The sequence below is a fragment of the Emydura macquarii genome, unplaced genomic scaffold (genome assembly GCF_026122565.2).
Source record: "Emydura macquarii macquarii isolate MOO-44397 ecotype Brisbane River unplaced genomic scaffold, CSIRO-AGI_Emac_v2 contig_1253, whole genome shotgun sequence".
In the NCBI taxonomy this organism is placed as follows: domain Eukaryota; kingdom Metazoa; phylum Chordata; order Testudines; family Chelidae; genus Emydura; species Emydura macquarii.
In genome coordinates this window covers 41,064,891-41,091,127 of record NW_027131390.1, presented here as the reverse complement: position 1 = coordinate 41,091,127, position 26,237 = coordinate 41,064,891, and the positions used below count along the sequence as shown (strand labels likewise).

Sequence of the window (26,237 nt, the reverse complement as noted above, 5' to 3'; positions counted from 1 at the left end):
AATCACACCATGATCCTTTCCCACCAGCCATTCAGCTAACAGGTGGATGGCTACTGTCAAGTGGCAACAGACTCTGATAACAGGCTCTCATGCAAGCTAACCTCGCTGTGTTTTACTGTTTGGTGGTGGTGATTGTCGGGGTGTGTTTTGCAGGGGGCGATTGCAGATTTGAAAGTGACAAGTGATCCCCAGGCAGTTGATCTCCAGTGTGAGGAAGAGGAGGAGGAGGATATCGATGCGGTGAGTGCTGTCTGCCCCAGGCCAGTATTATACCTGTGGTTTGCTTACACAGAGCAGTGTCGAACACTCCTTCAATCCAGCTGCTAGCAGCTTGCTTGCTGGATGTTAATATGCAGTTTACCACTGAGAGGGACACTTTAATGGGATGGATTCTGCAGTCCCCTCGCACAGGAAATCAAACCCAGGCTCTGCATTTTCTCACTAGAAAGCGTGTCTCACAAACTGCCTGTGTTCACCTAGCAATGAATCTTCCCCTTGTAAATTAGAAGGGTGTTGACATTTCTTCCTGTCTGGGGGATTCACTTCGGGTTCCATGTTGACACTGACGAGGCCATATAAGCCTTAAGAGTCAGCTTGGAGACCCTCTGGTCCCATCAGCTGCACAGGCTGTTGGCTGACATGATCCAGTGAAAAGCCAGAAGGTGAAATCCTGGCCCTTTGGAAGTCAATGGGAGTTCGGCAAATAAATTCCACAGGGCCAGGATTTCACCCTGTTCAGTGCGCAAGGGAGTTGTCAGCTGGCAAGAACAGGCTGAAGACCTAAAATTCACAATGGTCACTAGTCACAATGGTCACTAGTAGCTGTTTGGCATGTCTCTCCCCTGTAGCAAGCCTCAGTGCTCAGGGGGGCAGCTGGAGAGGACACTCCCCATTAGCAATAGCAGGAGGTGACAACAATGCCTGGGGCCCAGTCCTCTGTGAAATTCCTGCACAAACACCCAGACATCGCGCACTGGGGGCGTGGGGGTGGGGTATAACGCCTGAGCTACCTTCTTACCTGGACAGGGAATGGGAGAGGACAAGAGAGAAGGGTGTGAGTCCACAGGCGTTCCAGTCTGGAGGCTAGGACACTGCACTGCCCAGCCGCTGGCCAGCCAGCTCTCCCCACCTGCCTGGGGCTTTGCTATTTCACAACAGCTGATGTGTCTGGTGTGGCAGGAACATGGGGCAGGTGGGGAGAAAGGAGACATCAGACATCAAAGAACACGATACACTTTTTTTTAAAGCTTGTGATTTGTGGGACAATCTGATGATTTTTGGCGTTTGGGGCTGGAAGTCCTGTCAGGGATACCAGGTATGTTGTCAGCTGACCATGTCTCGCTCTTTCTCTCCCCCTCCTTTTGAACGATGCAGGCATCTGGAGATTTTGGAAGTGGAGTTGAAGACAGGCCCCATCTACTGGGAAGGGAGCAGGTGAGTCTGAGGCTGGCCCAAGAGCATTCCTTTCCAGCTTTGCTTTGCTTTTCCCTTCCAGGTGCACCCCATCAGATCTTCTTCTGTGGCCCCCTTCCCCCATATTCACCTGCAGCTAGCAGGGAAATCCATGAACAGGCTAAACAATGCACATGCAGGCAGAGGGACAGGGGCGTTTCTGTGGTGCCTTCTCTCCTTCACTGTTACCCATACTGCTGCAGTGATTCCTGCCAGGCAGCAGCGAGTGGGGGGGAGGGGGCGTTTGCAGTCATTCTGCCGATGGGTGGTTCTCCACTTCAGATGGTCTTCTGAGGTTAAGACCACTGGTGGCTTGGGGGTCCTGATTTGTCCCTTAACAGCCAGCCCAGAGGTGAGGGGAGTACATTCGTTGTTGACATAAATTATGTTTTCTGTGATGTACTCCTAGGCCACTGCCTGTATCTTGTGGCTGGTTCCCCATATCAATCTTGTGCCATCAGTGGAACCATTGGGAAGGGTACAGACAGCACAGCGGTTCCCTGGATCATGCCAGCTGTCTTGAGCATGTCTTCCCGCGCACTGAGCCACGTAGCAGTCCCAGGCCTGAGTGATTTTTCTCATTTGCTGTAAGCCAGGTTGTATCACATGTTTTAGCTAGTGGATCTGGAATGAGATTGAAAGGAACGTCTAAAAGTTGACTGAGAAACTGAAGAGGCTGGTAGCTGAATTGGAGCTTCCCTTTGAACACCAAACTCCCATCTCTTCCGGCCTTCAGGCTAGTGTCAGATCTGTCCCCTGCATGTTACCTACAGTTGTATGGCTGAGCTAGAAAGCCCGCACCTGCTGCTGTTCTCTGCTGTTGCCCAGAGCAAGGAGTCCCTCCAGAGGAGCATCCCGGAAGCAGGCTGTTTTAGGAGTTTGTACAGATTGCAAAAACACACACACACGCTCTTAGCAGCCGTCGGTCTAGTCCACTGGGTTGTAATGGTAAGAGCATCTGTAATTATTTTACTACCTGCCCAGGAAAGTGGGGTGCACAACTACATTATCTTGCTGCCATGGCGTCAGGATCCAGCCAGGGGTTACCGTAACACCCTTTAAATTTCAGTTATCAAGACCAGATTTCATTCTGTTTCCAAGAATCCAAGAGAATTGTGAAACCTCTTTCCACCAGCTGTCCATTAGGATCTGGAAACTTCCTTTTTACCCGTATGAGTTCAAATGTCAATCCAAATAGTGTGCCTGGGTTCTGAACGATGGGTTTGGTTGGAGAACCTGGGGGATGAGGCCATGTGATACTACTTTGGAGTGGCTGATTAGGGTGGATTTGAAAAGGACTTGGTGTTTCCTGCTCATGGTGTGCTCTGCTGTTGAGTTTTGGCCACGCTCACTCTCGTTGGGAGTCAGACCTGACAAGCTGAGCCTCTCGGACAGCATGTCTGTAGCTCTGGCCCCAGTGCCACAGCTCTGTGCTGCCTCTCTCCACGAGCAGCTCTGTTTTGGAAAGTGACTCGGTACAAATGGCACCTAGGCAGTCTGCTCTCTGGGTGTGTTCAGAGTCATGTCTGCTGACTTACCGAACCCTGCTGTTTTATTCCTGAACACCCTGCGGAGACAGCGCAGCTGTGGGAGACTGAGCATATGGGGGTCATCTTGTGCAGCCAAAGAACTGTTTAAGTTTCAATCAGTTAAAGCTGTGCAAAGCTACTGCAGTTCCACAGCATAGGATGTCACGGAAAGTTTCATTTGACAGCAGCTGGGTTGCATGGCCTAACTTGTCCCACAGGTACTTTGCTACTGGTGATGATGCTCCAGCAGGAAAATGCCAGGCTTGTGTGCCACAGCTCAAAGTGGGTTTGCCAGGCTGGCACCTAGAAAATCACAGCGCTCTTTTGCCACATAGGCAAGACGCGTTTGATGTGGAAATCACAAGTAATTTTGCAGTCCCACAAAGCCATTTTAAAGGGGCTTTGCTTGCCAGACCCTCCCTTTCCTGGGGTTTTTCATGCAGGATCTACCGAAACAAAGTGAAAAGATGACAACTAGCTGACACCTGGACGTCTCAAACAGCCGGCATGGCGTGGATGGAGCTAGAGGTCAATTCCTGCTGATGTCTTCAGCAAAAGCCTGATAACAGAGCTCTCAAGGTCCCACATTTCTGAGGAGAGGGGGAGTGAGAAAGACACGTCTCACTGAAATGCTTTATTGCCTAGGGGAAAGTGCACTAAACTGGGAGTCAGGAGAGTGAGTTCTGCTCTCCCTTCTATCGACTGGTGTTTGTATCTGTGCACTTAGCAGAGCATTGACCTAGAAGGCAGTCAAGTGCTGTTATTCCCATGTTTTACATATAAGCTAACTGAGAGGTTATCCAAGGCTACTTCAGACAGAGACTGGAGTCAAACGCAGGTCTCTAACGTGGCAGCCCTAAGTCTTATCAGCTCAGCCATGCTGCAAGTCAGAATGATGTGCTTTAATTCATTAGAAAAATCTCCCCATGATAGTCACCTGAGGCAGCTCTGACTTGCACCTGGGTCCAGTCCAATGCAACTGGCCCCAGGGTTGGGTGAATGAAAGGAAGGCATAAATTCATTGTTGCTTCTCTGTCTCTGGCCTGCACCAAACGCAGGATGGCTGGATCAGTGAACCTAGCCTCAGGGCTATATTGTGATAGGGACACTGGGCCAGAATTTCTGCAGTGTCCAGCGTTTGCACGCCCTCCCCTGACATGGGCTTGCCCCGAGTCTGAAAAGGACCTGGGTGGCATGGTGGAAAGCAATTGAGCATGATCTCCGAGTGTGATGCAGTAACTATGAGAACTAATACAGTTCATGAACATATGACCAGGAGTAAGGAGCTGGTATTACGTCTGTATATTGCATTGGTGAAGCCATGACTGGAATCCCAGTTCTGGTGTCCACACCAGAAAGGATTGAACATTGAAGAGGCATCAGAAAAGACCTACAAGAATGATTCAAAATCTGGAAAAGCTGCCTAATTGTGAGATACTAAAGGAGCTCAGTCTGTGTAGTTTATCCAAGAGAAGTTGAGGCGACTTGATCATGGTTTGTAAATACCTACGTGGGGAGGAGATTTGTGATAGACAGCTCTTTAACAAACACAGCGAGAACAAGATTCAATGACTGGAAGATGAAGCTGGATAACTTCAAACTAGAAATAAGGTACATGTTTTTAACAGTGAGGGAAATTTAGCCAATTAACCAGGGATGTCTTGGAGTCTTTAGATCAAGATTGGATGTCTTTCTACAAGACCTGTTCTAGCTAAGCCGCAATTTACTGAGCGCAGTGCAAGAGTTACTGGGTGACATTCTCCAGCCTGTGCTGCTCATAGATTAACATAATGGTCTCTTCTGGCCTTAAATCTGTGACATGCACCCTGAGCTGGGGCTACAGAGGGCTGGCTATGCTTGCAGGCCAGGAGTATCTCCAGTGATGGCACTGTAGTCATATTCTGCTCCTTAGTGTTCCTTAGTGGAATAAAGGGAGAGAATCAAGACCAGAGAGACTGGAGATGCTGCCTTGTCCTTGTGGCCTCTGGGGTGGAGAGCTGGAGTCTCTGGGGTTGAAAGACTGGCACCTCCTGCAGCCCAGCGTTCATTTTGCCCTGTCACAGCTGCTGTTTGCTCCCAGAATGCTTTGGGTGTTGAATTCTGTATGTGTTAGATGAGAACTATGAGTGGGACAGGCTCCAGGAAGCTGTCTCAGGGTCTTTGAAAAGCCTGCAGGAATCAGAGTCCTGTCTATCTTTGAGAGGTCAAACACAGAAGAAAGGCAGGATATTTTTTCCCCGCTGGAAGTTTATTTGAGGGGTGGGTCGCAAAACAGGAACATTTCTGCAAGCCAAAGGTAGCTGACAGGCACTGTCTGTGAGAGACTGCAGATGTGCTCTTGCCTTGCATTTGAATGTGGAATGCCAACGCCATCCAGTGACTGCACAGGAGTAATGTCTAAAAGTATTTCTCCTGGGCTCTCTTCCAATTTGGTGCTGTACATAGCACAGTTCTGAATTCTCCTTGCACATACCAGACCCTATCCTGCAGTCCTTCCTCAGGCAAAACTCCCAAGGTTGGTCAATTGGCACTTTGCTGGAACAGGACAGCTGTTTCGGGCCCACCAGCAGCAGCATTTGGCACAAAGTTTCTTGGGGAAACTGGTGCTGTTTGATGGTTCACCAGGGCACTCGGGGCTTTCTCTCATCTTCAGTGCACTGCACACATGTATTTTTGGGCCCAGAATGAGTATCTCCATGGGTCCCCTTTTAGCGACAAATGTGGTCATCTTCTCCTGCCCTGGGCCTGCTCAGGGGAAGGTGCTACTGTGGGGTTTTGTTTCTGGTTGGTTAACGCTGTGTTTTTAACCCTTCTTTACTGTGCAGTGTTGGCTTGCAGCACTAATACAAATATTAACTTGGAACAACCTAAGGCCTGTGGATACTCCATCTCTGGAAATGTTTAAATTGGGGTTGCATGTTTGTCTAGTTCAAACAGGAGTTAATTCGGAGATGGTCAGACTAGATGACCCCAGTGGCCCCTTCTGGCTTTGGAGTCTATGAATCTGTAACTCGCCATTACTCTTTATAATTGTAACAGCCTCCAATAAGCAATGAAACAAACGCCTGTTGTTCCACTGCCCGGCCTGGAATGTCGATGGGCCTCGGTGAGGGTGGGTCTCATCAACTGGCCGGGGAGTTTTGTTCTCCAACATTCAAGTTCCTTCCCTTTTCTTGTCTTGCGCAGGGGACCCCAGCTCTCTCGCGGCTCCCGAAACCTCCCCCAGTCACTTCTCCCCCCACCGCTCGGGAGACAGAGCAGACGGTGGAGAACGTCAGCCTGGGCTCTCCTTTACAAACCGAACAGAGAAAAAGGGGAGGACCACAGCAAGTCTCTTCAGGAGGTAAAACTAGAATTTGCCCATTTGCCACCCAGAGATGCAAAGCAGGGGCAACACCTGCCAACTACCTGGTTTCCCCTGAGCTGGGGTCCTCTGAGGGTGCCAGAAGCTGGCTCTCAGCAGGCTTGTGCAGGCTGCTGCCATGGGGGCCTGAGGAATTCGTAGCTGTTTGAGAAGCATAATAAACCTGCCAGTAGCTAGATATGTGCAAAGTGGTGGTGTCGGTTGAAGCTGTGAGCTCCATTCACATCACCGTGCTGGTTGTTCGGGTGGGCATGAGAGCAGGTAAAGAAGGGCTTTCCGACCCAGACCCTCTTAGATACATCAGCCTGAACCTCCCGTGGCCTGCCTTCCTTGTCTGCTGTTCTGTTAACAGTGGTGGTGGGGATTGACTGCGTAAGCTCGTCTTCCCCCCTCAGTGGGATTCTGTGCTGAAGCCGTAACGCTGCTCTTGTGTTGTCACGTTTCTTCCATTTTGCTTTTTAAGGCAATAAGGCCCAGATTTTTGAATACTTCGAAGTCAATGACAGTCACTGGGATTTAGGTTTCTAAGTGTCTAACTCTCTTTGGAAAATGAGACCCAGGCTCCTAAATCAGTTAGGTGTTGCAACAGTGAGTGCAGCAACAACTAAATACTTCTAAAAATCTGGGCCTAAGTCCTTTGCTTAGAAAGCTGGAATGATGAGCAGTCTGGGGAAGGGGCATCCCCTGCCAGCACTCCATGGCTGTTCTGCTGTCAGGTAGCTGGGGGGAGCAGCCAGTGCAAGATTTCTTAGTGGGGAAGTGTCTGTGAGAGCCCCAGATTGCCCAGCCCTCACGGCCGGGGCATCCTCAGCACGACATGCTAAAGTAGTGTGATTGTCCGGCTCCCCGGCCCTGCCCAAGCGGAGCACTCGCCGCTGTCCATCAGTGCCCAGTCCCCTCACCCCATGCATGGCTTTTCATTCCAGCCAGGGTTGGTCCAAAAGGGGCAAAAGGAGACCAGGGCGAGCAAGGCGAACGTGGTCCAAAAGGAGACTCTGGAACTGGTGGGGTTCTAGCCACCAGCAGCACCAAAGGCGAAAAGGTCAGTGATGACAGCTAGTGCTTCTCAAGCGGCTTCATCCAGTTGCTTTGCAGCACATGACAAACTAATAAATTAACCATCACCACACCCCAGCTTGCTTGCCACGGCTCCTGCCTGCAGACAGAATAGCACCCTCAGATCCTCTCTCCTGCTTCGGGGAGGGGGAGTCCCAGTAACTCCATCGCCCTCAGCACCTGCTCCAGCAGAGCACACCTAGCATGCAGCACAGCTTGGAGATTCGGAGGGAGCAGACTGGCTTTGATAAGTGTTGTTCTGTGCCGGGGAGCACAGCAGAGCTGGATGAGCAGAGGCTGGTCATGTCAGTATCCAGTCTCTGGCTGTGCTGCAGACCCGGGACTCTGCTGGTGAGGATGGGGGAGGGAGGAGTAGCAAAGGGAAGGGGGGATGACAGCCAGCCAGGCAGCGAAGAAGCGGTCAGGGCTAGGCTGTGACCTGGGAGAAAGGGTGAAGGCACGCAGAGGAACTTCTTGTGAAAATCGGAGCCGTTCCAGTGATGGTGTGAGACGCTTCTCACCATCCACCCGTTCTAGGACCTCGGTTGTTGTTCCAGAGCAGGCAGCCAGTCCCTGGCAGCAGCACAGCAGCTGCCTCCATGCTCCTGTGTTCTGACTGATGCCTGGCTCCCCCTGCTCCCCGTGTCTTCCAGGCAAAGCAGGGTGCCCAGCTGGAGAGAAGCAGCCACAGCGTTGGCAGAGCTAGGGTGAGCGAGGCTTTCTTCTCAAGCAAATCAGCTCGGCCCTGGAAACATTAGCTCTGGGCAAATTCCAGCAGTTCCCACAAATATCCCCTCCCACCCCTCTGTATTTAGGGGATCGGTGTTTTGTGAGGAGTCTGTCCCCATACACAGTGTCAGATGAGCACTACAGGGGCAGCCCTGCCTGATGCCAGCTGTTTTCCAACACCCCCTGGTGTCAGCAAGATAGCGGGAGCACTCCCCACCCAGCTGGACTGAGCTCTTGGGGAAAGACTCCTTCGCAGCAGCTGTGCGCCAGGGGGCCAAGCTAACTTTCCTACCCCTCCGAGCGGTGGTACATTCCACCCTCCAGCTGAATAAATTGCGTTGATCTCCCCTGTACAGAGCTTCTCCTTGGAGCTGCTCTGGGAAGCGCCTGGCTCGGCTCTAGCAGGGTGTGCATTCAGTCTACGCCGTACACTTTTCATGTCCAGGGCGCACACGCCATCGCTTACCGGGGGCGGTGGCAGAGTTGAAAACACTCACGTCTGTTGGGTGCAGTGATTTTTTGCTTTTACTCTGCAGGGAGAAAAAGGTGACCTGGGCGTGAAGGTGAGCACAGTGACCACAGCTTGGTGTGTAGAAGGGGGTTACAGGCAGAGAGCCTTTGAGGTGTACCAACAGGTGCCCATGCTCTCTCTGGCTGGCGTTCCCATGGCGTGGACCTCAGCTGGGCTGTCTGTGTGCATGCGAGAGGCCTGTACCGGGGCGGTTCTGGCTGTGCAGACTGACTAGATTAGACTGGAGTCACGCTTTGCACCACTAGCTCTGTGGTTAGTGTGGCTGGTGCCAGCGCTGTGCTGTACCTTGGGAGGCAATCGCACAGGGCCCAACCCCAGGGCCTCGCTCATCCCTCCCTGCCCTTGGTATCTTCACCTCCTGCAAACGGGCATGTTGAGCGAGTCCCTGCATGTGTGACCAGCTGGCAGGCAGCCCGGGCCATGGCAGAAGAGGGCGCACAGAAGGCCACTCCTGTGCGACAGGACCTGGGCAAGTAAAGCTGGGAGCAGTAGCAGTCCTGTGGCTTCCTAGCTCATAACCCTTCCCAGTAGCGGGAATAGAATGGGTCGCAGGGATTGCCGGCTTGGCCTGTTCCATGGCGGTATCCGGCACCATGCTGGTGAGTTGGTTGGCATTGTCTCGGTAGCAGTGCTGGCTAGATACCAGGCCCCCTCCAGGCATGCACTGCTCCACAGAGCTCTCGGTCTGGGGACAGAGACTGGGGCAGGGAAATCCGCCAGGTCAGCCTCCGTGTGGAGGGCGAGCTGCGAACGCCGGCTTCCTGGGCCATTGGCTGCCTGCTGCCAGGTGTGCGTGTGGCCGGAGACAAGCCAGGAAAACCCAGAGGCGAGTGATTCCTTCTCCATGTGGGACTGACTGAGGGAAAGAGGTGGGCATTTATATTCCCCTTGGGTTCACGCTGGCACTAGCCAGCTCCGTGAGGCCAGACCCTGGCATTTCCAGGGCACAGCATCAATGCGGGAGTGAGTGAGCGTAGGGATCCTGGCAGTGGGGAGTGCCCTGGCCAGGCCAGGGAGTGATACTGGTGGCTGGCTGTTCCCAGAGCTCATCGTTTCCCCTTTCATCCCCAGGGAAGTGCAGGATTTGGGTACCCAGGCTCGAAGGGACAGAAAGGCGAGCCAGGTGCCCGGGGATCTCCTGGGCCTGCTGGCCCGCCTGGGCCCCCTGGCACGACGGTGCAGCATCCGGATGGCTCTGTGGTGGAGCAGGTCGCTGGGCCCGTAGGACCACCTGGGAAAGACGGCTATCCTGGCAAGGATGGAGAACCCGTGAGTAAACCCTCAACCTGAATGATGTTAGAAAGCTCCCCTTTGGCCCTAGCACACCATGCCCACCGGCTGCCCCCCTTTCTCTTCCTGTTCCCATGCTGCCCTTTCTCGCCTCCCTCCCTGCTCCAGGCCTGCTCTTCCCACCTGACAGAGCTGCTGGTCCAGCACAGGCCCAGCCACCCTGGGCTGTTTGGTCCTGCTGGGGGTGATGGTCCTTCTCCCAGACATGCTGTGGGGAGAAGAGGGGCTTTGGCAAGCTCTGACCTATAGGGAGGTGGCCAGGCTGTGCGGGTGGGGCTGCTGATCCGGAGCAAAGTGCAGGAGTAGCCACAGCCACCCAGCAGAGTAGGCTATTGTCCCGGCTGGTGCTGCTGAAATCCTACCAAAGCCCCTGGGGCAGCCGGGGAGAGGGCGTGGGGAGTACTCAGAGGAGCCAGTGGCAGTCTGGAGTGGGTGGCAGCGTGGTGAACTTCTATCTGCAACCTGGCAAAGTCTGTCTCATTGACTCCTTGCCATCTCTGTTGACTCTAGGGGGATCCTGGTGAAGATGGGAAACCTGTAAGTGTTACTCTTTGCTTCCCTCTTCTCAACACCGGCATGCTTGTGTCAGTGTGTCAGTCACTGAAACGTGCTCCGGCGTGTGTACAGCACCTCCAGCAGCACACTCCGTTGCAGACGTGTCAGGGTGTTCGAGGAATGCTGCTTAGACTGCGCCTGCGACAAAGACTAACGTTGGGGGGTGTATTAACACGGGTGTCCTATGTCAGACACGGGTGGTCGTCGTCCTGCTCTGCTGGGCACTGTCATGGCTCAGCTGCAGTGCTGTGTCCGGTTCTGGCCGTGTTTAGTTTTGAGAAAAGACTCGGGGGGGAACCTGAAAACAGTCTTCAAATATGTTAAGGGCTATTATCAAGAAGATGGTGATCAATTGTCATCCATGTCCACTGAAGGTAGGATAAGAAGTAATGGGCTTAATCTGCAGGAAGGGAGATTTAGGTGAGATATTAGGAAAAGCTTTCTAGCTCTCAGGGTAGTTACGCTTTGGAACAGGCTTCCAAGGGGGTTGTGGAATCCCCGCCACTGGAGAGCAGGATGGACAAAAACCCCTGCCAGGGATGGTCTAGGTTCCCTTGGCTCTACCTCAGCACAGAAACCGGGCTAGATGGCTTCTCGAGGTCCCAGGCAGCTCTGCATTGCTCTGATTCTGTGTTGTGTGACTTAGAACTGCCCTTGGCTCTGGCTCTCCATCAGTCTCGCTGTTTCCCTTTGCAGGGTGACACTGGGCCCCAGGGATTCCCTGGAACTCCCGGACAGCCCGGCCTCAAGGGGGAGAAGGTGAGTTTCTGGCACGTGGGCTGCACGGTGGCAGATAGTGAGGGTCTAACTGGCCCCAGGTGTGGCATCTCTGGAACTGTCCTGCTTTGTTTGGCTAACGTGCAATGGAGTAACATAGAACCTGTGTTACAAGCTCTGTCATCTCTTCTGTATGCTTAGGGTGAACCTGGAGTTGGCGCAAGAGGCCCCCCTGGACTGCCCGGACCACCCGGGACACCAGGCCTCTCTTCCAAACAGGACAAGCTGGTACGTTCCTGGGGACCTGTGCCTGATGCAGACCTGGCGTGCGGCTTTAGGGCCGAGGACTGTCCTGCTGAGAGGGGCACAGAGAGCTCGGCTCCTGCCACGGCACTGAGCAGCTGGCATAGCTGACACTCGCTGCCAAGTTAGCAGAATGGAGCAGCTCCAGCTTGGTGCTTAAAGTTTATCTCTCTGCAGCGCTTTATTGTTGGAAAATGCCGATCCCACAAAATCAAAGCCTTCCATGGGAACTTACCAGTTTCATCAATTTTCAGTGAAAAACTGAATTTATTCCTTTCAATGAGGTGAAAATATGTTGTTTCAGTCTTATATAATCCAGACATTTAGACTACTGTGTCATATCATCGTATAATATGTCCTATCATTTATTGTATTTTAAATTTTATTTTTATTTTCATACCAATTACAATAGGAAATTCTATCACTTTACATTGTTTTTATATATACCATTTACAATAGGAAATGACCAGTTACAATACGAGTTGCGTATACAAAGTATCAGTTACCAAGCCAATAATTACCCATTGTCTACCAAGTCTAAAACCAATTGCCAATTTATAAAATAAAATGAAATATAAAATAAAACTCTATTATATTGTCATTTGTAATATAATATAACAGTCCAAATGTTTTGACATTGTTGTCATGTCACATCATATTAGATCATGTCATGATACAACAGTCAAAGCGTTTACACGTTTATAATATATTACAAATGATTATATGCTCTAGCATAAAAGTTGAGAAAGCAGGCCAGGTCCCCTAGACACACGGCGCACACGGCACTGCCAGAGAAAGCAGACCAGGTTCCCGTAAACATACGCTGCTCACGTGGCACTGCCAGAGAAAGCAGGTCGGGTCCCCTAGACACAAGCTGCTCACATGGCATTGCCAGAGAAAGCAGGCCAGGTCCCCTAGACACACGCTGTGTACACGGCACTGCCAGGGAAAGCAGGCTGGATCTCCTAGACATGCTGCAGAAAGGCTCAGGGAAATGGCTGTTACACAGAGTCCCGACCAAGGTCTGGGCCACCTCTTCAGCCCCACTCAGGCCTTACTATAAGTGGAGTTTAGGCAGCATCCAAGTCTTGTGCTGGGTCCCTGCCTCTGAGGCTTGTCTGCCCTCTGTAATCAGACCGCATTGCTTTCTGTGGCTATTGTGAATAGGGAACTGTTCTTCCCCACACCCAGTCTGACTCTCTCCACCTCCCCAGAGATGCTTTCTGCTAGTTCAGGAGACTGGCTGGGTGGGAGGTACAGGCCCTTGAGCCTCTCGCTCCAGCGAACCAGGGCCGAGTCCCTGCTGGCAATGCGTGCAGCCTCCCCTACACCTGGGCTGCCCAGTGCCATGGAAATGGGGGAGACCCCTCTGTGCCCATGTGCTTTTTTTCCAGACATTCATCGACATGGAAGGCTCCGGGTTTGGAGGAGATCTGGATAGCTTCCGGGTGAGTGTGGCTGCTCAGGGCTGTGGGCTGCTGTGGTTGCGTTTTTAAGATTTAATTTAATTAGCCCTGGACACAGGTGGCACTCTAAAGACTGCCACGATGAGCGGCACCAGGTGTGGTGCGCTGAGGGACCCCCAGCCCAACCAATGTCTGGGGATGGTCCTGCAGGCGTGTGAGAAGATGGCAGGTGCTTGATGTGTATCCACATGCCGCCAAACAGTATTTATTCTGTTGCAGGGCCCCCCAGGGCCTCCCGGGCCTCCTGGTGTGCCCGGCCTGCCAGGACAACCGGGAAGATTTGGGCTGAACAGCACTGAGCTTCCAGGACCTCCTGGCCTCCCTGGTCTGCCAGGCAGAGATGGCTTCCCCGGACCCCAAGGGCCACCAGTAAGTGTGGAGCGGGGGTGGGGGATGATGACGATGACGTGCTCCAAGGCTCCTGGTGCCTGCCGGTATTAAGGGCCTGATTCTGGGCAGTTCCAGGGCTAGGACAAGCCTTCTGGGTCTTGCTGTGTCTGGTCAGCAGAGGAGGGGGGCACGGCTTCTTGTCGGAATTCGGTGCGGACTGACGCCTGGCATGCACGCACAGCAGCCATACGCAGACCCTGGCTGACAACATGGCAGGTGGTCAGAGGATAAAGATACCCGAGGAAACATGTCAGCTCTAGGAGTGGGTGACCTCTCCCTGGGCCTCAGCGTGGCTGGCGAATAGCCCAGTGTAGGTAACAGCCTGGGCTGCGGGCGTGGCTGGCTAGTAGCCCGGTGTACCATGAGTAAATCATCGAAAGCTGAAGTAAGCCCCAGGTGTGACTGACAATGTGCACTGTGGTGGCCATGTATCACTGAGGGCAGGTGGGTCTTTTCCTCTGACACATAAAGGATCAATGCAGCAAACCAGCATGAAAATGGCAGTTCTTAAACGTTTCCTCAAACTGAGCTTAACTCTCTGTCACTTTGCAGGGTCCTCCAGGAAAAGATGGGCTGGCTGGCCAGCCTGGGCTTCGCGGAGAACAGGTTCGTGGCCCCTCTTCACGTGGCGCGGGCTAGAACCACAGAGTTCTCACAGTAACATGCTGGCTAGGGGCAGGCAAGAGCCTCAGGGTGGCCCTGTCCTGCCCCGAGCCCTGCCTGGAGTCATAGAAGCTTTCGGCACAAGGACCCCTTTGCTTGTGGTAGTGAAACGTGCATGTGGGCTGCATGGCCAGTGACAGCTGCAGGCTGGCCAGTGCAGTGCATCCGACTGCAGCTATTCAGCCTTGCTCTGTGTTTGTGCAGCACCTGGCACAAAGGAATCCAGGACCATGCCTGGAGCTTCTAGGCGGTAGGATAACACAAAGAACGCAGCCTCCTAAGAAGTCCCCATTCAGGAGCAAGCTCAGCCAACGCGGGTGTCAGTGGCGAAGTGCTGTGGGGAACTTGCATGGAGCTGATGTTGTGCCAAGCAAGTGGAATCGATGGACAGAGAGGGGCAGGGAAGGAGGCACGGCAGGAAATGCAGTTATCGGGGTGGAAAATAAAGCAACTCGCCCATCTCATACCCCCCCATTAAGCTGGCCACTGCCTTGCCCAGCTGGCCCGCAGCTGATGGCAGCCTGGTGCTAAGCCACTGACTCGGCCTGATGTTGGTCCACGTAGGCTGTCGGGAATGTACGACTCCCCGTCCTTGTCCAGGGAGCGCAAACCTGAGGCTGCCACGCCCCTTTGCCCCAGACTCCCGTTTCCGAGCTGGGTGCAGCAGGGTACCCCAGCCTGCCATTGTGGCTGAATCTGAACTATAATTGGTGCCTCTGCCCCTAGTGGGCGGAGTGTCGGATGTGCGGAGACCCCTCCAATGGCCACTGCATGGAGCAGGTGCAAGGCTGGCTGCATAAGCCTGCTGCAGATCTTCACTGGTCCTGGCAGGAGTCTCGGGGTGCTAGCCACACACCTGAAGGATCGTTTCTGCTTCTCGCACTCCTCCAGGGCTGCCTCCTGTGCCATGTGGAGAGAGTGTTCACAGAGATCAGAGCCCAGACCTCTGTTCACGGAAATGATTGTAGCTTTCTTGGCGGGGGAAGGTGGAGGAAGCTCTTCTAGTAGCTCTGGCAGCAGTCCCAGTTCCTCAGGATTGGTTCTTGCATGGAGCTGTGGTAGCTCTGCTGGTAGAAACGTCCCCAGGCTTGCAGCTCATGCCGTGTGGAGTAATGCTGTATCCAGAGCTCTTTGTGGGTCGAGAAAGGGCTCCTAGGAACTCTCTGAACAGGTAGCCCTCCGAGGCTTCCAGGTTACACCATCCTACCAGCTGTCCTAATGTGCCACCGGACCAGACTGGCACGTAGCTGTCCCCACTGTGCTCCCTGGAGCTGCTCTGTGCCTCCTGCCTGGCCTGCAGCACTGTCACTCCGACAATTCACGCTTCCTTCCCTTTTTGTTCCCAGGGGGACCCCGGAGATCTAGGCCTCCCCGGAGCTCCTGGACCCAAGGTACAGTAATCCACCCCCTGAGAATTGTTGTCTAGCTCTGAGATCTTACTGGCCTCTGCCCCTGCTAGTGCAGCCCCCAGATTCCAAGTGGGATAGATCTGCTCTCATTTCAGTTCCAATCTGCAGCTTCCCACCCAGGCACCCAGCCAAGGTCAGGAAGTGATGGGGAAAACGTGCAACGTTGTGATGTGCTGCTTGCATGTTTCCTGAGTGATGTCAGGCAGCGTGATGCCAGGGCACTGCCCAGGGGCCGCAGATCTTGTGGTCAGCTCCGTTACTGAATTGATTGCTGATGCTGATCAGGAAACAAGCTGTGCTTTGCCTTCCTCGCCTGTGAAGTGGGGACCCTGACCCCCGTGCGGCAGCAGCAGCCCGCGGCAGCAGCAGCCCACGGCAGCAAATGTTAGACACTGGCCAGGAGAAAACAAGGATACATCAGACCTCACCGAGATTGTCAGAAAGCAACACTGTCTTCCAGCCACTGTGTCTGCATGGGGGCGGTCTTGCTGCAAGACCTTGTCCCATGTGTGTCTGCACAGTTTGGCTCCTGGTTCATCATGGTCCTAGCTGAGCTGACAGTGTGGCAAGTGGAAATATTTCTTTAACTAATACACTCAATGCGCTCAATGTGGAGTCACTGCTGTGGGATAAGGTCCCAATCCTGCAAACACTCACTTGTGTGTAATTTTACTCTATCCTCTTATGAGTGAAATTCCGTGCCTTGCCTTACTACCCTCAGGGCATCCTTTTGACAGTCACTCTTCAGATGTTTGTGCTTTAAACTGAAATGGGACCTTAACATTATCTAAACGTTAAAAAAAATCCATATTGAAAAAACCATTTGCTTTACAGTTTCTCCATCAAGTTGCTGGGTCTCTGTTTAACTTTCATTATTGTTTTTATTTTGTTCAGAGACGTGCCACATCCCAGAGCCAACAAGAAAACAAAACTTCTGTTTTTGGGCTCGGGAAAGGTTATGCGTGGTGTTTTTTCAATGGATGCACCACGTAGAATGAACTCAGTCTAATTTCAAAACACTGGAAACATACAGTGTTGCAAAACTGGCAGTGGGGTTCCAACGTGCGGAGTTCAAATAGCAGAGGAGGTGCCCTGTTCGAAATAGTAATCCAGAATCAAATACAGGGGCTGATGCACATCAGAAAAGGTGTGCTGACCAGCTAATTTAAAGCAATTGCCATTCCTGAAACAGCAGTTCCCCAGTTGATTGGCAGTGCACAGAGGAATGTGAAGACAGTGTATTGGCACCTACCATATCGGCCATTTGCCCTTGGCCAATTGGATGGCTCCTTCAGTCTTCTGATTACCCACTGTGGGTCCCGTTCCCTGCATGCCCACCGCTGGTGCAATGTTCTGTTCTGTCACTCCTCTTTCCTCTGTCACGCTCTCCAGATTGCACGTATAACTGATGTGATGCCTGTTACCAGCCTGGCCCTGTCCCTTGGCTGTGGGAGGGCAGTATGTGGCCTGGAAGGGGACATGCTCCTTCTGAGGGCCTGTGAGTATCAACCACAAAACCAAACCAACCCTTGTGGCCCTGCTGAGCATCAGGAGTGCAGAAGCCCTGGGCTGAGGCAGCGATTCCACAAAGCACTGGGACACGCGCTGTGTCCATTGTGACTCGGCCACAGGACTAAGCCATGCAGGCTTCAAGTTAAAAGTGTGCCTAAGTGCTTGCCAGAATCGGGGCCTAAAACTTTAGCTCTCCGGGGCACATCCCCCACTGTTCGGAGAGGGTGAGATGCATTGCTCTGCTATACAGGGTGGGCACAAGGTCTGCGCTGCTCCAGTCACATAGGCGCTCTGCTGGGGGCCCCAAGGCGAGCGCGTGGATCATAGAATCATAGAATATTAGAGTTGGAAGGGTCCTCAGGAGGTCATCTAGTCCAACCCCCTGCTCAAAGCAGGAGTAACCTCAGCTATATCATCCCAAAATACAAAATCCATTATACCGAAGCTGGTGCAGATTGGCTTCAAGGTGTGAAGTTGACAGAGCTCCATTGATTAATGCCAGAGAGGGCAGGAACTGGCTCCTGGGTTTTAGCTCCTGGCTAGTTCTCGTGTGGTGTCTGAAGCAGATGTAGCGGAAGACACTAATATGAAGTCACGAGCCGGTTTCCCAGCAAAGCCTTGCTTTGGAGCCCCGGGGGAGTGTGTTGTCCACTCTGGCACAAGGGCTATTTAGGAGTGATTCCTTTTCTCTTGTCACTTTTCTGTCTCCACTCACTTTTTTCCCATCTAATCAGAGCAAACTGCCTCCTATCCCTTCCTACCTGCTAGAGTTGCTTTCTTACTACGCCACATCCCCACCTGTGGGAGCGGCCAGCATTGAGGTAAAGGTTCTGGGCTTGTTTGCGGATGGCATGGCTTAGATAGCTGCATGTGTCTCAGAGCGCTCGCTGTCGAAAATAACATAGTCGTAGTAAGGAAAGTAGCTTCAATCCAATTGCCCTGAGTGTATCTGCATGTCAGATTATCGATAGCAAATCCATGCTCTTTCAGCTTGTATTTGTAGGAGGCTATTGCCAACATTTGAGTCCAGTGCATCCAAACTGCACAACCATGCGTGATTTGAGCACGTTCTTTGCATCGCGGGGTGAGGGAGCATGTGATGTGGATTATGGAATTACACTTTTAATGCTACAGAATTGTTTGGAAATTTTTTTCCCAAGAGATAAGTGAAAATACCAGGTGTTACTGAACATAAAGAGCTGCTGTACTGAAAAAAGTCTGCTGGCAACATAGCGCAACTATTATAAGATTGAGGCAAAGCAAGACAGAAGCATCTGTCCCTGGGTTAATTGCATGTCTGGGTTAATGGCATGTCTCTCTAGTGTGTATAGGTACTTGGTGTATAGGTACTTATAAAGGCATTTGTTCAGTAGGAAAGCATTTGAAATGCTGATCTTTTCATTATTGTCGTCTGAGTAGTTAATAACGTGTGTGTAACGTAGTTCACAATTCCCGTCTAATGTTGCTCCTTCTGGAGGGTCTTTTAATTCTGTATTGCTCAGTGTCTGCATGACCCTTAACGTTCTCATAGTGAGAGAGAAGCAAAGACAGAGAAATGTCACAGGCAAACTTCAGAGTGCAGCTCCCCCTGGAATGGCCAGGGAGAAAAGCTTGCAGGGGGCTGGGCTAGCCCAGGGACATTGGTTCTGAGCTCCTGGGAGTTGCACTACGAGACACTGCAGTTTCTTGTTTTTTTAAAAAAAGAGAGATCTGCGCATGTAACTTGCAGTGGGAGCTAGCTGGTCCCTTGCTTCCTTGTATGTGTTTGGAGAGGCACCTTGGCTCAGTTCATTGGCTTTCCAACCCGGCAGTCTTCTGAGTAGCATTTCCCAAGGAAAACATAGGTTGGTAGTTTCACACCAGCTGCCCCTCTCCCGGGGACGTTTCCCACACTGCAAAAAGCACTAGTCTTGAGATCCGAGGGTGGGACCAGCAGTTTCTGCTCAGGCGAGGAGATGGGGTGCTGCAGATCAGGGGAAGGGAGCCTCAGCAGAGCTGTGAGGACACAGAACCTGCCCTCGTCATGTCTGGCGCGTTCACCCGGAACATGCCTGTGTTTCTTATCAAACCTACCTGTGTAGGTGGGGCTGGGACCGGCTGGGAAAGTCCTGGTAACTGACATAATTCTCAGGCCTTTGTAGCCTTGAGTCGCTTGTTTTGTTTGTCAGATTTGCTGCTCAGACTTGGTTTGTGCTGTGCTTTCGGCTGGGGAGTGGGAAGTCACTCCCCTTGGCTCCGGGCTGTTAGATCCCATTGCTCTGAGGAGATGGGGGCACGTGTGCCCCTGTAGCTACCCTCTCCCTGCGGGCTCTGTGGCCACAGAGCTCGGGCTGTACCTGTCTGTGTGATTGGGTTCCTTTTGTTCCCACTTGCAGGGCAGTAAGGGCGAGATGGGGCTGGCCGGAGCCGCAGGGGAAACCGGGCTGGCAGGCCTTCCTGGACCTATGGGACCACGAGGACAGCCGGGTCCCCCAGGCCCTGCCGGACCTCCTGGGCTAGGCTACGAGGCTGGATTTGTAAGTACTAGCCGTGGCTGTTAAGCAGATTTAAATCCTTACACTGATCCTTCCTGCCATCAATTAGCGGGCGTCCTGCGGGGAGCGTGTTGCCAGCGTGCTCTGGAAGGGCTGTGCCCAAGGCATCCTGTGGGGAGCCCATTGCCTGCACGCTCTGGTGACTGCTTTGGGTCCTCCATTGGGAACTTGATGGGCTCTCAGCTCTTGTCTGTAGGAAGCCGTTTCTGGGCTGAGTTGTGTGTGCCCAGCCCCCCGCCCTGACCTGCAGCTCCGTAGCCGAGTGCATTTGAGCTGCCAGGCCTTGCAGCAGTGTGACTGGGACAGAGCATTTGCACTACAGGGGGCTGAGCTCTGGGGTCCTCCTGCTGACTGGGGAGCCTTTCCCTTTCCCTGCTCCAGGGGCGGACGGGGTGGGGAAAGGGCCTGCTCTCTGGGGGCTCTGCCTGTTGGCAGTGACCATGTCCCTCTGGGTGGATGCCCAGTTCTCCTGTCCCAGCCCCAAGGCTGCGTGCCATGCCACGGGTCCCACATCTGACAGCCGCTTCGCTATGTGAAGAAGAAAAGGCTAAGCTAACTGCTAGGCCCTAGCTGCCCCCTAGGTACGGGGACTCCCAGCTCAAACTGCTCCCGTTTGCGGTTAGCTTGCTGTGATTTCTGCCTTGCAGAGCAGCTTGGCTCATGTGCCCCCGCCCATGCTCCCGTGCCCCCGCCCATGCTCCCGTGCCGGGCGGCTGAGTGGGCTGTGTGCATCTCACCACGTGTTTGTCACCCCAGGGCGACATGGAAGGCTCGGGGATGCCATTCCTTTGCACCGTTCCTGGAGAACGTGGACCCGGAGGGCCGCAGGTGAGTCCCCATGGCCTTTGGTTAACTCTAGCTCTCCCTTCCAGAGGGGTCTTCCACCCTGCCTGGAAACCAAGCACTGCACAGGATGCTAAGCTAGGAAATGGCCCCCATGACCGTGGGCTTCATGCCTGCCACTCTAGCCTGTAGCTGCCAACCCCAGGGTATGGCCACTGTAGGCCAGCTTGCCAGGCAGTGCCCCCACCAACCCCCTGCGGGTCAGCTTGCTGTGCAGTGCCCACACAGACCTCCTGCAGGCTAGTTTGCAAGGCTTGGCCCCAGTCGGCAGTGACTCAGGATTTAACCCATGGTGCATTGCTGCGGGGGGCACTTGCATTGTCTCCCAGGCACTGTTTTAGCGGTTGCAGCTGGAGGGCAAGTCAAGCCATCTAGCTCTCAAGCCGGGGACCTTGTCTGTAGGTGCCACCTTATTGGCTGGCTCTGTGGACTCTCACCACACCGTGTGAGCAAACGGGGCAGGTGTTTGCAGAGCAGGGGAGGGGCGGGGATGCTGTGAAGAGCTGTCTGCTGCTGGTGCTGGTTGGGAGTGAGCGATGGTCTCCCGCCCTCCTCCCCCTGGGGGCAGCATGTGATCCTGGGGACTCTGCTGGTGTCCTTCTGCAGTGAAATTAACAAACCACAAAGTACCCAGCGGTTCAGGGGCTTTCCGAGGGGACAATGTTCATTCGGCTCCTTCCTTGTGTTTATTCACTGTTCATACAGGGGCCACTGGGACACCCTGGACTCAAGGTCAGGAACCATTGTGAATCTCGTTGTACCTGCCTGCCCTGGTAGGACATGGGTTGCTTTGCCACAGCAAACCAGTACAGTGAGATGTTTCCTCTGGTAAAAGGGCCAGTCCCTGGGGCTGATCTAACTCCCGTCCCACAGGAGTGATCTTCTGGGTGGGCTCCCCTTCCTACGCAGAGTGGGGAATTGTCCCTACTCGCCTGGGCTCTCCAGTCTGGTGTGTGTGACAGAAGATGCTGCCCTCTTGTGTTGTATGCATTGAACACATCACATCAGAACGCCCCAGGAGAAATACAGGAGGGTCAGTGGAGAGAATAGCCAGAATGAGTGAGAATAGCCTGATATTGTGTCAAAAATTGAGCCATAGCCTTTCTGTGTAATCGTTCTGGCCAGCTTTTGTCTGGTCCGGTCTGAGCGCTGACTGGTCTGTCTATATTACCCAGAGCTGTGTGTTGTTATGCTTTATCCAGCCGAGCCCTGCCCCACAATCCGACAGTCTGCATGGGAGACGCATGGGAAGAAATCCTGGCCCCGCTGGAGTGAAGGGAATTTTGCCACTGAGTTTACTGGAGCCAGGATGTCCCCTCTGGACTTTCCTGGGTACTCATCGTTTCTCTGGCTCAGGTCTTCTGCTGAGACTGCCCCACTCCCAGCCAGGAGCTGTGTATGTTCGGGGACAAACCCCGCCCCATCCCCAGGAGCGCTCTGAAAGCCTGGGGGGAAGATTTCCCACGGCACACAAGGCAAGTAGGGGCCTGGCTCCTGTTGAATCATTGGGAATTCGCCATCAGACTGCCCTCTGTGCCTTGAGAAATCTTCGTCTTGGAAAGAAGGGCAGTGCTGGTGAGTCATGGCATGGACACACACGGATTGTGGCTGTCAGCACCTTGGCCCCCACATGTATCTGATCCGCGAGGTGTTCTGGGCAACTGCAGCACGGTGCATTTCCAGCACACATTTTCCATACTGCACGCAGGAGAGCTCCTACTTACTGCTTATCTACTGTTTTTTATCTTCCAGGGAGACGCTGGCAGCCCTGGGCTGCCTGGTTTGCCAGGACAAAAGGTAGGATCACTTCATACAGCTTCAGAAAATCTTCAACCCATTCTTATAAGTTCTAGCTGGAGGGAGGAGAGGTCCATGAGTAGACCAGGAACCAAATGCAGGTTTTGGGCAGTACAGTGTTCTAGTGTTCATATAGTGTGGTGGGGCTTTTTTTTTTTTTTTTTTGTGGATTCTGAATTTCAAGACCCAAAATTCAGAGAAACTGCCTGCTGATGCCTTGTCACTGCTGAGCATTTTGAAATGTGGACATTTAATATCTCCCCCTCCTGACTGACAAGCCAGGTGACAGTGAAACCACTTTCATTGAATTTCCGTTATTTTTTAATGAAAACTTCAGACTAATATTTTGTTATGGAACATAATTAGCTCAGACGTACACATGTGATGTCTCTATTAGCCGTGTACTTTGCTGCTATGCTCCCACCTCACCCTGAACTGAGACATGAGAATGTATGTAAGAGCATAGAGGGGAGGAGAGCAGCCGGTGCATCTAGAAACGGTGATGCTGATGCTGCCTTACATTTTTGCAGCTGGGCACGCTGGTTCTGCCCAGTGCTAGTAGTTCTGCGGTGTGTTTCCGGAGCTCCGGAGTTAGTGGCACTAGCAGAGAGTGCAGCGTGTTGATTCATAGACCTCAATGCTACTCATAAAAGAAAACCACAGGCTCAGTTGGGTAGCGGAGGCACGTGGCCAGGTTTATTGTTAGCAAAGCACAGTACTAGTGCCATGTCCGGTGGGTCACAGGGACACTAACTCGTGTGCCGTGACAAAGTAAAGGCTCAATAAAGTAATAGGATGCTGTGTGCTTGGCTGATACAAAGATGCCCCTCCTTTCACTCTGCTTTTATACATTGGTACACACAAGTTACGCATTCCATTCCATATGCTTTTTGCTATTCTCCTGTACCTTGTACCCTTCTAGTTCAAAAAAAAACATCCTCATCCATTATCCTGTCATCCCCCCCTCATCTTACCAGGGCCCCCTGTGTTCCTGTGCCACCTCTTAGGGATTTGTTTGTGTTGTTACTTGAAAACTCTGGGTGTTCTTGTACCATCCTCTCTGGTCATGAAGGTGCTTACTTGATTAGCTAATCCTTAGTGTGTTGTTATTCAGCCAAGACCAGGCCTACTTCGGTTCATGCTATTAACCATGCCCAGGACTCCAGTAAGGGTTACGTTACCAGCGATTCATGGAATCCATCCCAGAGAGCATCTTAGAGCAATTTCACAAAGGATGAGTATGTCTTGCCCCGTGTTCCAGGAATATGAAGAGTCCATTCGTGAGTTGTGGAAGGGATTACCCTGTAACCAGAGATGCTCAAGACTTGGGCTCTTGACCGCCACCTGGTGGAAGACATTGCAAACATGAATGATACCAGTGAGACACAAATACAAGAACTCGCCAAAGAAATTAAATCCAAGATTGCTGCAGTTGCATGGGGCAGGGGAGCCAGTGAAGAAGCTAGAGCTGCACACCAATCCTTTAGACCCCACTAAGCACCAGGAGGCAATAACAGACATAGTCAGTGGTCAGAGTGGCACCCCATTGGGTCATTGTAGATGACATCCTGTGATGGGGTGTGCTCCCCACAAGAGCCAGGTGGGCCCAATCAGCTAATGAGGCTGCAAACAGGAGCTTTAGGCTGGAGGAAGCTAATTAGGAACAGTCTCAGCTGTGCAGGAACAGGCAGGGCCTGTGTAAAGTCAGGTAGCTGGCTGCAGATGGGGGCTGCAGCATGGAAGTGGGCTGCAGTCACGCCCGGAGTGGAGGGAGTCGGTGGCTGGCAAACCCAGAGAGGCAGGAAGCCAGATAGGAAGAAGCCCAGGGAACAGCTGCAAAAGGCATGACAGTGCAGAGACCTTGGCTGCTCGTTGCAGGGTGCTTGGGCTGGATCCCTGTGCAGGGGGCAGGCCTGGATTCTCCTACCAGTCACTAGGAAGCAGCAAGGGCATTGGAGATGCCAGCCAGCCAATGGGTCTGGAAAGACTTTGAATTCCCTGGAAGAGGAGGACCTTAGTGAGCTGGCTGGGGGGGCCAAGCCATGAAGAGGAGACTGCCGATCTGGGAGTGAGTGGGGCCACAGGGCGAGACAAGATGGGGGAAGATCCCTCTGGAGGAAGAGCGCAAGACTGGTGGGGCTAATTCCGAGGACAGCTAGCAGGAGGCGGCGCTAGCGGTGAGTGAACCCTGTGACACATGCCAGAATTTGAACATAGCTGGCCCACATGGTCATATGACACAACATCAAGGATAGCAGAGACACTGGCAGTGACAAAAAAAAAAAAAAAGATGGGCAGGTTGGTCCAACAAAAGTATTTGACACTAGGGCTTGGTCTACACTTACCTTGGCGATTCGGTGGCAGTCGATGGGAGTTATGCAAAGCATGCAAAGAACTTGCGTAACTCTTGTCGACTTCTGTGCTTCTCTTCTGCGTGCCATCTTCACTGCACTGCACTGATGGGAACCGCGTTCCTGTCGACGCGGCGCTATGCCACTTGAGGAGGTAGTTTTTGTACGTCGACTTCTGGATCAACTGAGCAGGTCTTCACTGACCGCTCAGTCGATCAAGATAAATCGATCTTACAGCGGCGACTTTGCCACTGTCAGTGTAGACATAGCCTAGCTTTATCTATTCAAGAGTGATCGGCCTGCAAGCAAGTTCATGAGAGGTTGACATTAAGAATGTTTTTATCACATGAGTTGCTACTCTAGCAGCCTCAGCATTAACTTTAGTGGTATAAGGACTGCCAAGGCTAAGTGTAGCCTAAAAAAGCAGCTGGAGACAAGTGTCAGCTGGCCATACTTCACAAGAAATCACCTCCACAGTCATTGGTGATTCCACAGTTCTTTAAGTAGCACACTGGCCGATAGGTGGTATCATCATGGACTTTGTGACCCATTTCAAAGTCTGCGCTGAGCACGAGGCCAGCAGCAGACGACATATATCTTGTATTTGACTGGTAGGTACAAAGAGGGCCACAAGATCTAGCAGAGCTACAGAAGCAAGTGAGTGTATCTGCTGAGTACAAGCGCACAGCTACCTCCACAGAAAATTGTCTTCATGGCTACAGAAAATATCAAACCATTGATTGATATAATTTGATAGAACTCAATCAAGACAATAAGTTTCACCACTGACTCGCACTAAAGAACAAGCTAGTCATCGCAGGCAGAGGCAACGCCCTGGTTGAAATAAACCAGGGAGGTGTGGTGATCAACAGAGAAGATATGGACATCTCTCATGAAAAGGCCAACAACATCCTTGTACAACAAACAGTGCTGGTTACAAAAGAGAACCTGATGGGAATATTAGTATTATTAAACAACACTGGTGTATGTGTCTTACTCTAGTGCCATTATCTTGAACAGGGTGCAACATCTAGTGATTATGGAAATTCCTCCCCACCCATCCCCTCCTGGTCCAAGGGAGAGCTGTAATAGACATCCATGCTACCGCAGAGCAATACTGGAATATTGTACCGGGACTGTTAGCTGCCCATGCATTCAGGCTGTGAGACAGTGGCTTCCTGTTTTGGTCTTGGCAAAGGCACAGTGTTGAAGATTCTGTGATAGATGCTCCTCTCTCTGCTGGGTGACATCAGTGCAGCAATCCCTGTTGTCATTGAACAGGCAACAAATTCATGGCTGCATGCTACAGATGATCCAATTGTGCCACCATGTCGGAAGCACGGCAGAAATCCTGGGCAGTGAAAACTGGCAAAGGTACCATGTCCACGCCAAACCTCTGCTCCTTACCACCAAAACCGAAGCATTTATAGAAAATGTAACATGAGCGCATCTTCAGGCATGTGTGGGTAAATGTGCTTTGTCTCTATTATGGATGGATACATGATGACAGTCCCGAGTCTCTGTTTCCAAAACCTGTACCCCACACTATCATGTTTGCTCGTTCAGATATTTACACCCTTGAGGAGGGTGGCGAGGTGGAATGAAATGTTGATTATTGCAAAATGCTCAACAGAGTCATCAGGCAGAGTCTTAAAATGTGTGGGCTTGAGAGACAGAATCCACCCAAAAACCTCGTCCAGACCTTAAAGCAAGATTGCCCAGAGGGGCCGCTGGACTTAAGGAAG

General features: G+C 52.4%; 1 protein-coding gene across 8 annotated transcripts in view; it reads left to right on the top strand.

The window, feature by feature from the left end:
- The window catches only part of COL18A1 (collagen type XVIII alpha 1 chain), a 219,766-nt gene that overhangs the window by 169,424 nt on the left and 24,105 nt on the right, over positions 1 to 26,237 (top strand). For 3 of the 8 annotated variants that reach the window (XM_067548600.1, XM_067548598.1, XM_067548601.1), the window contains 18 exons: positions 154 to 240; positions 1,375 to 1,434; positions 6,168 to 6,324; positions 7,272 to 7,387; positions 8,055 to 8,108; positions 8,667 to 8,693; positions 9,734 to 9,931; positions 10,463 to 10,489; positions 11,204 to 11,266; positions 11,426 to 11,512; positions 12,922 to 12,975; positions 13,213 to 13,362; positions 13,936 to 13,989; positions 15,393 to 15,437; positions 19,343 to 19,483; positions 20,258 to 20,329; positions 21,050 to 21,076; positions 22,097 to 22,141. In XM_067548600.1, the coding sequence (XP_067404701.1) occupies positions 154 to 240; positions 1,375 to 1,434; positions 6,168 to 6,324; positions 7,272 to 7,387; positions 8,055 to 8,108; positions 8,667 to 8,693; positions 9,734 to 9,931; positions 10,463 to 10,489; positions 11,204 to 11,266; positions 11,426 to 11,512; positions 12,922 to 12,975; positions 13,213 to 13,362; positions 13,936 to 13,989; positions 15,393 to 15,437; positions 19,343 to 19,483; positions 20,258 to 20,329; positions 21,050 to 21,076; positions 22,097 to 22,141 (1,464 nt within the window). Of the gene's footprint in view, positions 1 to 153; positions 241 to 1,374; positions 1,435 to 6,167; positions 6,325 to 7,271; positions 7,388 to 8,054; positions 8,109 to 8,666; positions 8,694 to 9,733; positions 9,932 to 10,462; positions 10,490 to 11,203; positions 11,267 to 11,425; positions 11,513 to 12,921; positions 12,976 to 13,212; positions 13,363 to 13,935; positions 13,990 to 15,392; positions 15,438 to 16,847; positions 17,422 to 19,342; positions 19,484 to 20,257; positions 20,330 to 21,049; positions 21,077 to 22,096; positions 22,142 to 26,237 lie in introns of those variants that run through there. The other 5 variants (XM_067548596.1, XM_067548595.1, XM_067548599.1 and 2 more) reach the window with 4 other exon arrangements.